The sequence below is a fragment of the Vipera berus genome (genome assembly GCF_964194415.1).
Source record: "Vipera berus genome assembly, chromosome: 2".
Classification (NCBI taxonomy): domain Eukaryota; kingdom Metazoa; phylum Chordata; class Lepidosauria; order Squamata; family Viperidae; genus Vipera; species Vipera berus.
The window spans coordinates 216,025,926-216,043,148 of record NC_138203.1 but is presented as its reverse complement, the minus strand read 5'-3'; the positions used below and the strand labels follow the sequence as shown (position 1 = coordinate 216,043,148).

Sequence of the window (17,223 nt, the reverse complement as noted above, 5' to 3'; positions counted from 1 at the left end):
GACACCTCTTCCTATTGGTTGATTGAGAAGAAAAAATGGTGGCCGGAAACAACGGTTTTTTTAAAAAAACAACTCTATGGTTGGTTTCCCAGGGGTCAGTGCTCTGAGAACGGAAGCGGAAATAGGCTAGTGTGGGGGGAATAGAAGTGGCGCGTGGGTCTCCTAGGTTCTTCGAATTGCGGCTATGGGTCGAGTCAAGCATCAGGAATCAGAGGAAGCGCCGGAGATCGAGGCAACCCCAGAACGGTCGTACCACGAACTGGTCGCAAACGTAAATGCTATTGCGCGGCCGCTAGCTTCTCGGAAGCTCACTCGCAAACTCTACAAGTGCATCAAAAAAGGTGCGTGCTAGTTGATGGGGGAAGCCTCTCCCAGGTGACTGTGATGGACTCTATTTCGAGCTTTAGTGTCTCTTGGGGAATCTTCCTGAAAGCTCTCGCGTTTATTTTATAGCATCGAAGTTTAAACAAATCCGGCGAGGGGTGAAAGAAGTCCAGAAATTCATCAACAAAGGCGAAAAAGGGTAAGAACCCGTGATGCTCCGGGCGATGGAATCTACTTTTTGTGAAAGTAATTTCCGTATTTCCGCTTAAAGTAACTGCTAATAGCGTGTTTTGGACTAAACAAACTCTTTTAAGTCTATGAAAATATACATGCTTAAATTAGCTTTTTCTATACAAAGTTCACAGAAACTAGTGTAGTTCTAAGCAAATTAGAGACATATTTTTCTGTGATTGTGATAAACTTATTCAAAATTTGCTATTATTTTGCAATTTGTTTTATTAGTCCTTAACTTCTAACCAAGTGCTAAAATTGCTTTGTTTCATTTCTCATAGAATCACAGTTCTTGCAGGAGACACATTGCCTATTGATGTTTATTGCCACATCCCCATTATGTGTGAAGACAGGAGTCTTCCCTATGTATATATTCCATCTAAAACGGTAATATTTGGTTAAAGGAAAAATATTTTCTTCTTGCTGGTCCTTGAGAAAGGAATAAATATATGAGATGTGACAAAAGAATCCAATAGAATATTGTCTCGCATGGTAACTTTATTTTCCTATGTAAACAGAAAGTCTCAAGATATCTAGATACGGATACTTGTTTTTCTCAAAAGCTACTAATCTCTACTCTTTAAATTTCATGACACGGATGTCATTATTATAATGTCCCAGTTTATGAACAAACTTTTATATGTTATTTTTTATCTTTTCAGTTGTGACTTAAATATGTAACAGAACTGGATGCAATAATATATTAGCATTCAGAATCTGGAACTCTAAACTGCATTCATTTTATAGATGGCTTGCTGAATAATATATGACATCTGCATTCATAAAATGGTAGACTGTCATACACAAGATTAAATAAATTATTGCTTGGTACAGTGTTTGAATCTAGCCAACAAATGAACATTAGGATTTTCAGGCTATGGATCCTTACAATGTCAAATATAGTTTCAGCATAATCATGTCCAACTGTTGAATATGATACTAATACATGAATTTTAATAAAATAGCTAAAAGTGGTACACATGTTTAAAGATTTGAGTACCATATTTTGTTAATACCTTGAGGTTATGAGAGGCCAGTTAATACTGAAGTCCCTGGGAATTCCTTGCTAATGTGAGCTCAGAAGTTGAAATTACAGGGAAGTGGTAATTTAAGAATTTAATGCTAATGATTCCTATCTATTCTGTCCTGCAGGTGCCATGTTAAATTTTTAAGCTGTTTTTTTTATATAAGGCTTGTAAATATGGTCATATAAAAATGTAGGAATCCCTAAGATTTCTTTCCTTTAAAATATTTATGGTAAATTTTAATGCCTTAGCGAGATCATTTTGTCTCACATCAAAAGTGTGAATTCTTTAGTATTAAGTAAGCCTTATTCTCAAGTTGTTGAAATTTGGTTTCCATTTGTTAAGATGTTTGCAGTGCGGTTGCCGAATGAAGCTTTATAGAAGGTAGATCTTCACCCCGAAGAGGCTAAAATCAAATTTCTAAAATACTGGATTTGTTTAGTTTGCATCTTGAAATATGCATGAATAGTCTGTGCTGAAAAAAGGGAGACCTCTGTGTGTGATCCAAGGAACTGAATCCTATTTCTTCTTTTGCATTCAGGATTTGGGAGCAGCAGCAGGCTCAAAACGCCCAACCTGCGTTATCATGATAAAGGCTCATGAGGAATATCAAGAAGCTTACAATGAGTGCTTGGAAGAAGTGGAGGCTCTTCCCCTTCCTTTATGAAGAACATTAATAACAGATGCCATTAAGACTTGAATATGATATAGTATACTAGATTCTATAGACTTTATGTGGTTAAATATCAGTTTCATGCCAGTTTGGTGTGACAGTTGGCCTTGATTGTTGAGCTGAGGAATATATCAAATGACCTGCTGAGAGTCCAGGAACCATGGCAGCTATGATGTAATTGTCTATTTTTGAAGAGTTTTGGTAGCAAGACTTGATGGAAATTTGTGTTAAAATGTTGCCAGATGTTAGTTTCTAAAAGAATTCTAGACCATTAGGATAGACCAGGGGTAGGCAAGCTTTTATGACTTGTGGATTTCAACTCCCAGAGTTCCTGAGTCAGCATGGCTGGTTCAGGAATTCTGGGTATTGAAGTCTGCAAGTCATAAGAGTCAAGGTTGCCTACCCCTAGGATAGAGGAACCATTAAGTAATAGAAAGATATACTATAGACTTTAATATCACATGATCTCACTTGCTTACTCCAAAGTACCTTCCAGTTTTGTTCCTCTCTGCTTGGACTGGAGAACATTTCTTGCCTCACTGCATGCTCTCTTATGCATACAGATATTGAAAATTAAAAAATACAAGTCATCTATAGCCTAACGGCAGTGTTATTTCAATCCTTATTAACTAGATTATACTGTACTATAAAAGCAAATATGAAGCATTCTCAAAAAATACCCAACCCCAGGCCAGCTAGACTAAGATGCTTTATACAAATTAGTCTTACAGTGAAGATTTAAATATGGTTTTGTAGATATTGCATTGTATGGCAACATGCAAAGTAATTTATTTCAATTTGTTTCTATGTCACCCGCTTCCCCCTTTAGATGTTTGATATAGACATGATTGGATGGAATTGAGAACACATGCATAAAACCTCTGGTTACTCCTAAAGGCTATAGTGGCAACTGTTTTTTCCCCCAATTATCCTTTCTCTAGGTCAGTACAGGTTTTTGTTTCAGAAAAAGGCAACCAAATTTTGTAAAGTGTAAATTGTAAGCACTAACTTGAAACCTCCAAGTTAAAATAATGTCACTCTCCAAAATTATTCCTAAAGAGCTGTAGCTTCTTTGAGGAAATCTTTAAGATTAGTCCATGAGAACACCAAGCCTGGATATTAGGAATAATCTACGCCTAAAGATGTCTCTAAATTAGTATCTCTGTAAGGCAGATTTTAAATCCCTTTTACATACACAACTGCAACATTTTATTACAAGCTGTTAAGCACCAAACTGTTATTCATTACAGGTTTTAGATTTTTAAATATTTAAATAGTACATGCTCTGATGCTATACATTATATAAGGAAGAAAATTGATCCTGTCCTTTGAGCTTTTATTTCTCTACTAAAATAAGTCATCGTCGATTTGTATTCATATTCCAAGGAAATATTCCATTGTACAATTACTCATCTCTTAGTCTTTGAAGAACAATATTGTATACAGAGGATGACATAAAACGTTAGGAAACACCAGTAAGCCTACACTTGTCCTCATTTCCATTCTAATTTACTTGAAAGTTTTCTTCAAAACAGGAGTAAGCTGGGTTCTGCACCTGCTTTTCTTACCTCCGATATGCTGCATTTTATTGAAACATTTCTGTTTTCAAGAGTTTGGTAATCCGTAAGCATTAAAAGTGGGGATAGCAGCTCCACATAGAGCGCTTGTGATATAATCCAACAAGAAACAAAATTATGAATAGGGACAAGATAAACTCTACAACGGGAGCAGTGCCTGTTGAAGCTGCCAGGATGAAGCCTAAAACAGGCAGACATGGAGCATATGAACAGATATTGCATTGCCTCATCCGGGGAAGTTTTTGTCTAGTCCACTAAACTAATCGGCTTCCATTGTATAGCACAGGGGTAGGCAACCTTGGCTCACGACTCGTGGACTTCAACTCCCAGAATTCCTGAGCCAGCCACGCTGAGGGAAAAGGGAGAGGTTTCCAAGCTAAGCCATGCTGGCTCAGGAATTCTGGGAGTTGAATTCCACGAGTCATAAAAGCCAAGGTTGGCTACCCCAGTATAGCAGTTGTTATATTAAGCAGGATATTACAGAGTTCTGCTTGCACACAACTGTATTTAAAGAGCCTATTTCATAACAAATCTTGCCATTATCAAAAGATGAGGCGTTTTCCATCCGCTGGGTTTTGTTCCATGGGGCAATATGGACACTTCAGTCTGCAAAACATGACAAGAATCAAATCAGGACTTTGGAATCCTTATCAGAAACTACTTTTGTAACAATATGAAGATGATCTGCTCCACACTCCTAGAAAGCTGGCAGCAAGTTCTATTGTATGAAACTGATTGGACTGGCACCACAGATATCCAGGTCAAGTCTATCATCTGTTACAGAAGCTTGCTGGGCGACTAGTTCTCAGCCCAGCTTCAATGTTTGTTATGAAAAATGGAAGCACTACATGTCACCTACATGTCTTGAATTTCTGAAGGAAAAGCAGAATAGAAATCTTAATTTTCACCAACTTTTGTTTCTATTTTTGACTTCACAGTAATTAAATGAAATCTGGATTTAGTTCCAGTAAAGTCAGTTAGTCATTCCTTTTAAGATGTGTGGACCTCAACTGCCAGAATTCCCTAGCCAGTTATGTGGCTGGGGAATTCTGGGAGTTGAAGTCTATACATCTTAAAGTTGGCAAGTTTGAAAAACATTGATTTAGACTTTTTAAAATAAGCCTTGTTCAACAATTGGACTGAAGGCAGCAGATGCAATGTAGACCTGGTACATAGAAATTTTAAAAAATAATTTGGGAGAAAAGTTTTACTAAATCTACATGGTATTGCATGTATAAGTATGGGATGAATAAAGTATATGATCTAACTGCAGTGTGGAAATTGAAATAATTCAGGCAATTATCATCCACTAATCCCATAACTTTCATTGAGATAGCAAGATTGGATAAAAATCACTCACTTCCCTCCATTGATGAGCTTGTTGAGAGCATCTCGAGAAATAACATGTCCACAAATCAACTTGATGGGTGGATTGGAATCTGTGGTCTGTTGGCGCAGGATGGGACATGCAAAGACTGAATGATACCAGCATTTCATCCCTAGCTCAACTTCAATCTGTTGGGGAAAGAAAAGTTAACTTTAGCATGTACCGGTAGTTCTTTTATTTTCTTCAGCAAAAATCCTAACCCATCCTATAGTTCCTTCCCCAGAATGGGTAAGTAACTCACGGGCAGCTCATCCTTGTGGCTCCAGACACCTGTGCATTGTCTCTGCTCAATCACAGCCTTGATGTTCATCAGGACTGGCAATGCTACACACCCTGCAGCAAAACTGCAGAGACAGAGCGCTCAGCGCTGCCCAGCACAGCCCCCAGTCCCACCTGTATGAAGCTTTACCTGACACTGAGAGGTGACTCCACTGAGAGACCCAGCAAGGCACATGCATCACGAGTGAAAGACTCACAAATCTCTGTCCAGTGACTTTCATCCAGTAGATGCCTATATGGAGAATTCTGAAGGCCTAAGCGTAGGTATACCAGACTGCCCATCATCACTTGGATCTCTGTTCAGCAAGATACAGGAAGTGCCACTTCAGTGAACAAACTTTCTCTAAGGCCACCTAGGCCTATTTCAAAGCGAGTTGTAGGAAACCGGTGACAACGCAAATGAACAGGCTGAGGAGACCGTTCCTTTGTTTCAAAGCAAGGAATTCACCATCTCTCGTATTAAAATTGGGGAGATAAAGCACACAGAGCATGGTTTCTGGAATTCTTTTCTACCACATCATACCATACCATATCAGTCACGTGACCAGAAGGGAGGAAAGCGAGGCTTAAGAATGAAGCAGCTGGTAGCATTCCAAGGGCTGTCCAGCTGCTTCTTCCATATGAATGAATGAATGAGGGGGACATTTTCTGGAATGCCTTTCTTCAAAGGCCCAAGCTGGATCAGGCATTCTCAAACTTGATCTTATGTCAGCTTTTCCCACCACACCAAATTTGGTCCTGTTTCTCTCCCCCCGCCCCAGAGTTCTCAGACAGCTACCCTGCTGAGAGATGAACAGGCTCCGTTCCTTTACACACACTCTTTCCAGTATCCCATTTGGTTGGAAAGGAAAGGGGAAGAATGAGACTTCAACATTCTTTAGCTTTAAGAGTTGTTTGAAGCAAGAAGGTCAGAAATGGAATCCTATCAGTTCTGGCAACTATAAAGAAACATTACAAAAAAGCATCTTAATACAAATAAAATTTGCTATTTTATCTTTTTTTAAGGATGCTGAGTAGAGCATTAGCCCAACAGAGTTAGGAAAGAAGTATCGATTCATGGCAAGAAAGCAGATCCAAGGAAAAAGTACCCCACCTTGCTTGTGTAGGTGGGCAAAGGGTTGAAAGTGACGTGCATAGCTCAAAGCCTCCAACTCCTTGCCGGGGCCGCCAGAAAGAAGCCTGATGAAATGGAGCCTATGCAGCTGAAACTCCAGAGTACTGTTCAGATCAGCCAGCTGCTGCCTGTGGAAGACTGCCCAGCTGGGCAAGGTACATTATTCCCTCAGCACAGACATGTCAAACACAAGGCCCGGGGGCCGGATCCAGCCCGCAAAACGTTTTCATGTGGCCCACAAAGCCATCCTGGAAACAGTGAGGGAACGGCCCCCTCTGCCTTGGCCCCGGCCCAGAGACCCTCCTTCTGCCAGAGACCCTCAGATCTCTCCCACTCCTGCCCAGGCCCCCATAGGCACCCTTGATGCGAACGATGTAGAGCTGGCCATGCCCACCCAGCAGGCCATACGCACTCTAGCCACGCCCACCCAGTAGGCCACGCCCACCCGGCTCCTTGAGGGCAACCTCAACGCTGATGCGGCCCTCAATGAAATTGAGTTTGACACCCCTGCCTCAGCACCTGAGTCTATAAAGGAACTGTCCTCAGAGTAATTATGATGAACAAAAGACATGGCAACGTTCCAAGCCCACTTACATATTGGCTATAGGAGATTATGAATGGTGGCAGCTGGTTGTAAATGAAATCTCAGAAATGTACTAGATTTCACAGATGAGAAACAGAGCTTCTTAAAAAGTAATTAAAAACTAATCAAAATAAATTAAAAACCTAAACTAAAATAATCGGATTAGAAATTACAGGAAGAAAAGAAACAGGATTCCCCCAAAGGAAAACAGTGCACTGTTCTAAAGACTTACCTTAGAGCAGGTCCCAGGTCTTGTTTATGCAGGGCTTCCAAAATGCTGTTCAGTTCCAGAAATGGTTTTTTGTAGTCTACATCTACATTCACAGTTGATTCCTGCCAAGGAGAAACCAGAAATTGATTGAAAAACAAATTGTCTTGTCCTCTCCTGAAAATAAAGGAGCAGGCAAGAAATGGAAATGTATGCAGATGGAGGTTCAATAAAAAATTATGATTAATCTTCGACTTATGACAGGATGCTTAATGACTATTCAAAGTTATGATAGACTTCCCCAAAATCTACTTACAAACCAGTTTTGAAGTTACAATGGTCACAACCCTCCCCCCCCCCCGTGACATGATTGCTTGGCAAGTGGCTCACCCTTACAGCCATTTGCAGCATCTCATGATCACTTCACTACAATTTGCTATGAATTCTGCTGTTTTCCAGTGTTTACGTCTGGTTTCTGGAAAAAAAATGCATCTGGGGAAAATCAATTTGCTTAATGAGCATGGCATTTTCCTAACAAGCGCTACAAAATATGTAAAAACACCCCAGGTACAGTCACATGATGCCTCAACTTATGACTGCAGTAACTTATGACCATAATTTTGGGCCCAACTACAGTCATATGTCAAGGGCTACCTATATCCATTTCAGAATGGACAAAAAAGATATACAACAGAAGAGACTAATTGGGTCAGGTGCTTCTTCTGGTACTGTAGGCGAGAAAGTAAGTTTGTGGCAAGCAGAATTGTATAGCCTAACTGAAGCATAAGCCAAAAAGTGTAACACAATGGAGGATTACAACCATTATGTACTATACAGAATAGTCCTCACTTACTGACCACTAGTTCAAAGTTATGATTCTTGAAAGTTACAGTGCAGTTGAACAAGGAGATTTAAGCTGGTTTTCAAGGTTGCAGTCATTGTCACATGATCACTATTCGGGTTCTTGGCAACCAGCGCACATTTATGATGGTTGCAGGCTCCCATAATCCTATAATCACCATTTGTGACCTTCATGGCTGGCTTCTGATAAGCAATGTCAATTTGGAAGCCAGCAGGAAGTCCCAAATTGCATTCACATGATGTCGGCTTAATGATCTGTGGTGATTTGCTTTACAACCACAGACGGACAGAGTTGACAGTCCCAATTGGAGTTGTTAAGTTAGGACTTCCTGCAAAGATTTCTGTCAGAGATTAGTACCTGACACAGTTCTTCAGCCACTCCCAACATTCCTTGTTGATAGAGATGTTCTATAATTGCCAATACCAGGATCTGTTTCTCTTGGGTTTCCCAAACCAGAGCAGGGACAATGCCACACAAATCAGCATCAAAATTCTGGAACAAAAATTTGTGAACCGTTCACAAATACTAAGGGAAATACTTCCATCGACCTATGTTGCACATTCTAAAAGGATGTAAAAAAGGCCTACTTCTCAGCACCAAATGCATTATGTAGGCTGGCCTGGCATGATAACATTAATTGGGGTCCCAGTTTGTGTTCATTAGTGTTTCTTATTATTTTATTGTTCGGTCTGTATACATTCCTTCCTCTGTACACCGCCCCGAGTCCCTCGGGAGAAGGGCGGTTTATAAAAACTAATAAATAAATAAAATAAATAAATTATACAATAGTCACATGATAGGTATATTATACAGTCCAGTAGAATAAATGTTGGCTATATTGCTAATGCAATACAGTTTTGTCAGTTAAATGTCCTTAAAAATTCAGTTTAAAAAAAAATGAAAGAGAAGCAGATGATTCTTCAATCTGTATTTAAGAAAGGAAGCAAAGTAACTTGCTAGAATGATAATTTGCCTTATCTTTAAGCATGTAAATGTGGCATAAAGATAAATCAAATTAACGTTCTAGCAATTTAAAGAAGGATCCCATACTATCAATAATAAAAACTAGATAGTCCTCAAATGAGATTAAAGTTATTCTCTCTTATGAACAGTATAAGTTGATGTTCAACACGAAAAGCTAAACATGTTTCTCTACCGTACAAAAATGTAGGAGATTCTCATCCACAGGCCCCACCTTATATACCTCTACTTAATGCTCTTAATATTTTTATTCTTAAATTGCTTCTTTATTAAATAATTTCTGTTAAGAGAAGCACACACATCACAATTATTTGGCATATAAATGAATATATTTATATAATATAATTTAGCATTCTTAGCTGGCAACTGGCAACTTGATCATCATGTGAAGCCATTGCTAAGTGAAACCACAACAGTGTTGATGATCATACTTCAGCTTTCCTTTGCTTTACAGACCTGCAAAGGTCGTAAATGCAAGGATTGGTCAAAAAGTTACTTTTTCATCACTTTATAATTGCAAATAGTCACTAAACAAGGCAGTCTCTAAATGAGGCAGTCTCTAAATGAGGACTATCTGTAATCACATTTTGGAGAACCGTTTGTTTGCATATATTTCTTGGACCATTTTTCATGCAATATTCTAGATTGAGCATAATATGAAGAAAATACAATGCTTATGAAGGCTGAGAAAATAGAGCAAGGGCTTTCTTGTACTGCACCAAATGAATGTTTATGCTAGCAAAGCACAAAATATTAGAACATGCATATTTCACTAGTTCATAAGCGTTCCAAAATTGACAGCATAAAATATATAATCATTGGCATAACATCTACTCTCATAGCTCCCAATTTAAAATCCAAAGAAATTTCCTTCTTGGTCCCAAACCCCCGGCTAAGTTAATGGAAGTTACTCACTCTATCTATGGCTTTGCCCACGCGGGAGATACTGCTGTGAATATCTTTGTGATCTGAAGCTAAATTTTGAACAGTGTCCTTGATCTTCTTACAGCACTGCGACATAACAAGGGAGAGTGTGGCAGAAAGAGGTGCTTGCTGCAAGGCTATAATAGGAAAAGCAATGTCATTTTAGTTTTACATATCAGCTCAAGTGCTCACTCTGTGCTTACTTGCAACTTTCATTTGACATAAATAGGTGAAGATATGTTAAGGTATCCTCACCTGCAGGTCTTTCACATTTGGGGAAAGGCACCACTAGGTACAATTTAGCTCCATACAATACTAATATTTTCATACACAACATTTCTTCAGCATCTGTTCACAAATATCTTGGAATTCAAGTGTGGAAATTAAGGGAAGACAGCAATGAAAGTAAACCAGTTGTTGTACAATGGCACAGAGAAAGCACACCTCCTGGGTCCCAATAGATGGCACTATTTCAAAGAAGGGCTGGGGACTGTGGCCTATCAGGCTATGTGGACAAGGAGATACCCTTGGGAGCAAACAGTTCTCAAATAATCCTGTCCTATGTCATGAAGGACTTTACAGGTGTCAACCAGCATGTTGAATTGCACCCAGAACGCTACTGATAGCCAGTGCAGCTTGCAGTATGGAAATGTCACATGGGCATAACAAACAATTACTTGCATCACCGCATACTGGACCAATTGCATCTTTTGGGTGTTCAAAGGCAGCACACTGCAATAGTTCAGATGGGAAGTGAGTAAGATGTTAGTGATCGTGAGCAGAGCCCCACAATCCAGAAATAGGTGCAAACAGCACACCAAATAAAGTTATGCAAAGACACCCCTGGCCACAACTGCCAACTGTTCTTCAAGCTGAATCTGTGAGTCCTGGATGACCCCAAAGCTTGCACCGATTCCAATCTTGCTGTCAGAATCCATTTTTATCACATTCATAAATGTATGTTTAAAATATTATCCCCCCCCCATGGATTCTGCCATCTCCCGAGGAAGGAGGAGCGCATGTGGATTCAGCCTGCCTTAGGTTATTTCAAAGACCAAGGGAAACCTTTTGAACTGGGGGAACAAAAGGGAGGGTTAGAGAAGAAGGCATCTGGCCTGTGTCTCCATTTGAATCTGTAGAGGAAGAAGGCAATAACCATAAAGATTCGAAGTTCCTTTTTTCCCACGAAAGGGATGACATGAAGTAAAATGATGGGGGACTGACCAAATGGGGTTGAGGGAAGGGGGGTTGAACTGGGAACTCTTTATAAAGTTTCAGTTTGTAAAACAATACCAAGTCCTGTCTTGTATTTCCACAACCAAGCATGTCCTAGTAAAAATTCCTTTTGGACTAGAACTGACTCCAAGAGTTTTTGTTTTCCTAAGACGTGGATTGGGGTGGGTCGTGACACTTGCACTGATTTTGCTCAGTGCCAAAGATCAATCCTTTCCAGTTTTGGGACCCATGGAACCTAAAACTTACAGTCACCTAGTTTTGATAGGGTAAAGCTAAATTCAGTTCCTCCCCATCTAAACCCTTATAACCCCCAGACACAGAAACAGAGACTCAATAGCTTCACTTGAATTTGAAGGAGGAAAGAAGCACTATTGAATATTATCTGTATATCATATTGCACTTGTACCAATAGATAAGCCTTCTCTGAGGTTTCATGTATATGGTTAGATAATAATATAGTTTACCAAATTGTGCAAAGTCCACACGTGCAGTTACAGTGCATTCAGAAAGTATTCAGACCCCCTTCACTTTTGTCAATGTTATGCTGCAGCATAGCATTCTACAGTTGTTGAAATTCATTTTCTCATTAATCTACATTCAGTACCCAATAATGATAATGTGAAAACAGAATTTTAGAAATGTCTGTAAATTTATTTAAAAAAAACTAAAATATCACATTTTGGTATAAGCATTCAGACCCTTTACAACAACACATGAAATTTAGCTGTGATGCCTCCCATTCTCTTGATCATTGCTGACATGTTTCGACACCTTTCTTGGAGTCCACCTGTGATAAATTGAATTGATTAGATACAATTTGGAAAGGCACACACCTCTCTATAGAAGGCCTCACAGCTGACAATGTATACTGTAGCAAAGCAAAAGCCCTGAGGTCAAAGGAACTGCCTGCAGAACTCAGAGACAGAATTTTTGCAAGGCACAGATCTGGGGAAGGCTACAATAAAATTCCCACTGCACTGAAGGTTTCTAAGAGTACAGTGGCCTCCATAGTTCTCAAATGAAAAATGTTTTGCATAACCAGGACTCTTCCAAGAGCTGGTCACCCGATCAAACTGAACAATCGGGGTAGAAGGGCCTTGGTAAGAGAGTGACCAAGAACCTGATGGTCACTCTGATTGAGCTTCAGAGATCCTGTGTGGAGATGGAACAGAGTTCCAGAGGGACAACCATCACTGCAGCCCTCCACCAATCTGGGTTTTACGGCAGAGTGGCTAGACAGAAGCCTCAGTGCAAAACCTGCTTGGAGTTTGCAAAAATGCACCTAAAGGACCCTCAGATTGTGATGAACAAGATTCTCTTGTCTGATGAAACCAAGATTAAACTGTTTGGCCTCAATTCTAAACATTATATCTGGAGGAAACCAGGCACCGCTCATCGCCTGCTCAATACCATCCCAACAGAGGCATGGGGGTGCCAGCATCATGCTGTGCAGGTGTTCTTCAGCAGCAGAGACTGGGAGACTAGTCAGGGTTGAGGGAAAGCTGAATGGAGCAAAGTACAGGGATATCCTCAATGAAAACCTACGGAACCCAGGACCTCAGACTGGGCCCAAGGTTCACTTTCCATCATGACAACGAACCTAAGCACACAGCCAAGATAACACAGGAGTAGCTTAGGGACAACTCTGTGAACGTGCTAGAGTGGCCCAGCCAGAACCCTGACTTGAACCCTATGTACATCTCTGTAGTGACCTAAAAATGACTGTCTACCAAAGGTCGCCATCCAACCTGAGTTTGAGAGGATTTGCAATGAAGAATGGCAGAAAATCTCCTAATTCAGGTGTGCAAGGCTCGTCATGTCATACGCAAATCGAGGCTGTAATTCCTGCCAACCGTGCTTCAACAAAGAACTGAGTAAAGGGCCTGAATACTTGTGCCAGTGATATTTCAGCTTTTTCTTTTTAATAAATTTACAGACATTTCTAAAATTCTGTTTTCAGTTTGTCATTATGGGATACTGGGTGTAGATTAATGAGACAATGAATTTCAAAAACTGTAGAATCAGGCTGCAGCATAACAAAATTGACAAAAGGGGGTCTGAAGACTTTCTGAATGCACTTATATGAATCCAAAACCAGTTAACCATTAGTAAGTATATCATAGCAACAGCCAATAATTAGATTCATTCATTCATTCATTCAAACAAAGGAAGTTTTGGCTAAACTCAAAGAATATACTTTATTAAATTAACCCATTTTCTGGGTTCATCCAAATACACTTGACTCATAACCTAATTAAATGGGCAGGCTTCACATAACAAGCTTCACAACCTGTACATCTAACCAAGGATAAAGTTACGGAAGGTTTTTTTTAAAATTTTCACTAATTGTATTAAGTGTCCTTTGCAAGCCCACTCAATTCAATTAAGCATGTAACATCAAATCTCCCGAGTAAAGCTCAGCTTCCTACAGTTTCCTGATAAATTATGTGCAATGTTTTCTGTCAAACGTGGTTTTTCCATCGTGTTCTTCCAGGATGCTTTTACAACGTGACTTTCTAGTGTAGGATTTCCGTGTGGTCTCCCATCCAAGGATTAGCCAGATCCGGATCTGCCTGGCTATAATTGATGACCAGATGGAAAGGGGCTTATTTTTCAAAGCCGAGACCGCAATCCAAAGCCCTTTCCCCTTCCGCGCCTTTCAGGCAATGCGAACCTGCCGCCCTGCCTCCAGGCAGAGGCATCCGTACCTGCAGCGCCCAGCTCCTCCCTTAGCTGGCTGACGTAGCGCAGCAGCTCTTCCAGGCCTCGCTCACAATGCTGGCCGTAGCACAGGAACTTCTGCAGCACTTTGTCCACCTCCCTCTCTACGCAGGCGCACCGCTCCATTAGCCCGGCCTGCCTGACACGCTCTGAAGCGGAAGGAGAAAAAGCTTCCAGTCAGTACAGCCGATGACCTTTCAGGCGCGAGCCCGGGCGCGGGGGCTGGGGTGAGGCGGAAAGGTCCTTACCGGTTGAACGCCGGCAGCGCTGACGAGAAGAACTCGAGACGAGGCCAACCAGCCAGGCATCCACCCCGACCCCCGCTTTAAGGAGTAGAGAGAATAGTTCGCCGACAGGATTCTTGTCTGTGTCACGGCTCACCGTGTGGATGCGGTCGCCACAAATTGACACGATGGTGGTTCCTATCGCAGACGAGCGATAGGTTAGAAAGACACCCTCCGTACGCTGAATGGCACGTTCCTTTGCTATTCAGTATGAAGGTTGGGTGGAGCCACTTTGGGGAAAAAAGGGGGGGGAGGGAAACTTAAATAATGCTGACCTGAAAACCGTGGAAAGAGGCGTCAGTTTTCTTCAATCTGAGAAAATAGAATTAATGTTAATTAGCCTCCTTCTTGTATTATGCTGACGTCCTATGCGTACCTAATTGCTAAAGTTCTCTTAATGATGGAGCAAACCATTTTTATTGGGAAGGGTGTGCCTGGAATGAACTATACTAGGATGCAACAGCTGATTGGGGCAAACCATTTTTGGCTTAGGTAAATTGTTAGTGACGTGTAGGTTTGGAGTGAACCATTTTGTAGACAGTTGGAGTTACTCGTACGGTAAGAGTCTAATACAGGTAAGATGAGATATCAGTAACATCAGGCAAAAGTTTGATGGACTGTGACCTCAATCTGTCTTAGACTTGGTATTATTAGTTAAAATGGATCAAGTCTTTCAGTTCTCCCCCCCCCCCATCACTGGTGATAGAGGCCTGGTTCCCACATGAGGTTTGGGAGCACCACAACATTCCTAATAATTTCTCTTCTCCCTTGGTATCCAATGCTGGTCTTATCCCCAGCCCATTATTTAAATAGTCTTGTATCATCACTTCCTGTCCTGGAAGAAAGTTTATTTTTTCCTCTCAGTCTCATAATATCCCATCAAAAGATCATATTCTATAAAATTAACAGTCATCTATTATGCTGGACCTAAATTCAGATTACCTGTTGTGTGCAAATAACCATGTGCTTTGGGTGTGACACTGCCATCTAGAGGAACGATTGACCTGTTACAGGTGTGCTCAAACTATGGTTTGGAGTATGTGTCTGGAGATACAGAGATTCCTCCTTTGTGGTCAAGTCTTCATAGGAGTAATCGCTCCCAGCAGTTACCTTCTCACTTACCACTAAATATCCTGTGTTCCTTTCATCCCAATAATATTCCCGCACCCTATTTTGGAATTAATATTTCTTCAGTATTCTAACCAGATATACAAAAAAGACAGGTTCATTATTTTATTGAGAGAGGTGCACCATGTTTATGCAATTCTATATTTGCATAATTCCAAAATGTTTTCAGGAAACAATCAGTTTCACATTTTTCCTCAGTGCAGCATCTGGAAAATCAAGGTTGTCAAACTGGGCATTATTTGCCAGTTTCTCTGTACTAATTTCTTACTTTTCTGGAAATAATTGTGTACCCGGGATATAGTTATACAATTCTCTAGGTCTTGATTAACCATGTAATTATATCATTGTCTCTCTCTCCGTACTTGCAACTATTTTTAATCTGATGTCTCCCCTAAAAGTGTTTATTTTTATCTGAATTAAAATATGCTGGAACTGCTCAATTAATTCAAGCATTTTTGGAGACAATTGGGAGCCTTCTTGGAATTTGCCCAAGTTGGAAGATAAACCAATGTAAGGAGTTGTCCCTAAATTGTAGAATTATAATTTCTTTTATGCTACACTGTTCCAGTTGAGGGATGTTTTCCTGCTTGATAAATATGTGAAGCTGGATAATAGCAAAGTTATAGGAAAAGACAAATTGGCATACATATAACAATTGGTATAGTTAAAAATCTGGACTATGCAGTTTAGCAGGCAGTTGCAACAGAAGAGCAATTTTATGATGGCAATTAACCATTGGAACAGCTTGCCTCCAGAAATCATGAGTGCTCTATCACTGGAGATTTTTAAGAAGAGGCTAGACAGTCACTTGTCTGAGATGATATAGGTTCTCCTGCTTGAGCAGGAGGCTGGACTAGAAGACCTCCAAGGTCCCTTCCAGATTCTATTCTATTCTATTCTATTCTATTCTATTCTATTCTATTCTATTCTATTCTATTCTATTCTATTCTATTCTATTCTATTCTATTATTTCATTTTGTACCAACATATAGAATGGAAACATTTTTAGATTGTTGTTTTGTAATGCATCTTTTCTGGAATACAACTGATAATTCTTTCTTAGAAAATTACCAGATTGTGTGAATCTTAAATATTTCTATTTTAATTACATATCTTAATAAACATTCAGCTTGACTGCTATAATATATTTACATTGTGTGCCCATGAAGTCATTTTAGAACAGACATTTCAAACTTGCGACGTCACTTGATGTCACACGACGTATCGGAGCTTTTTCTCCATTGCTGGCAATGGGGTGGGTGCAGTTTCCTGATGATGCGTCCGGCCCGTGGGCCGGCAGTTTGACACCCCTGTTTTAGAACAAATATAGTGGCTGATTTATTACCTTCGGTCATGAATACAGAGCACATTAGATCAATTAATGCAAAAAGTATAGTAATTTCCAACTATTACTAGTTGAAGCTAATTTGGTATTGATCTGTATTTATCTACCTGCAGTATCTACAATTACACAGAATCTAAATCTTTGGTGGATATGAATAGCAAAAATACAAAAGACTCTTGCTATGTGAAGCCCAGCTATAGAGCTGGAAAATAAGGTAACACCGATAGTTTTTAAGAATAGGACGCTGAGCTTGTCGATCAGATGGTCGGCAGTTTGGCGGGTCGAATCCCGAGTGCCGCGTAACAGAGTGAGCGCCTGTTACTCGTCCCAGCTTCTGCCAA

The 17,223-nt window shown here is 40.2% G+C and overlaps 2 protein-coding genes across 3 annotated transcripts; one reads left to right on the top strand and one right to left on the bottom strand.

The window, feature by feature from the left end:
* The first annotated feature begins 110 nt into the window (after positions 1–110).
* Positions 111–4,338, top strand: NHP2 (NHP2 ribonucleoprotein). Its single transcript, XM_081318044.1, has 4 exons — positions 111–341; positions 454–523; positions 837–942; positions 2,122–4,338. Exons 1-4 carry the CDS (start codon positions 185–187, stop codon positions 2,245–2,247), a joined length of 459 nt encoding a protein of 152 aa, XP_081174170.1. The 5' UTR covers positions 111–184; the 3' UTR covers positions 2,248–4,338.
* RMND5B (required for meiotic nuclear division 5 homolog B) lies at positions 4,246–16,332 on the bottom strand. 2 transcript variants are annotated; one of them, XM_081318034.1, is made up of 10 exons: positions 14,374–16,332; positions 14,113–14,274; positions 10,160–10,305; positions 8,621–8,755; positions 7,426–7,526; positions 6,590–6,738; positions 5,627–5,792; positions 5,459–5,561; positions 5,191–5,345; positions 4,246–4,436 (listed from the first exon to the last, which is right to left on the bottom strand). In XM_081318034.1, exons 2-10 carry the CDS (start codon positions 14,249–14,251, stop codon positions 4,373–4,375), a joined length of 1,158 nt encoding a protein of 385 aa, XP_081174160.1. In that variant the 5' UTR covers positions 14,252–14,274; positions 14,374–16,332; the 3' UTR covers positions 4,246–4,372. The 2 variants fall into 2 exon arrangements, with proteins under 2 accessions (XP_081174160.1, XP_081174159.1); XM_081318033.1 differs by having other exon boundaries at positions 6,590–6,756; positions 14,374–16,329.
* Positions 16,333–17,223: the final 891 nt, after the last annotated feature.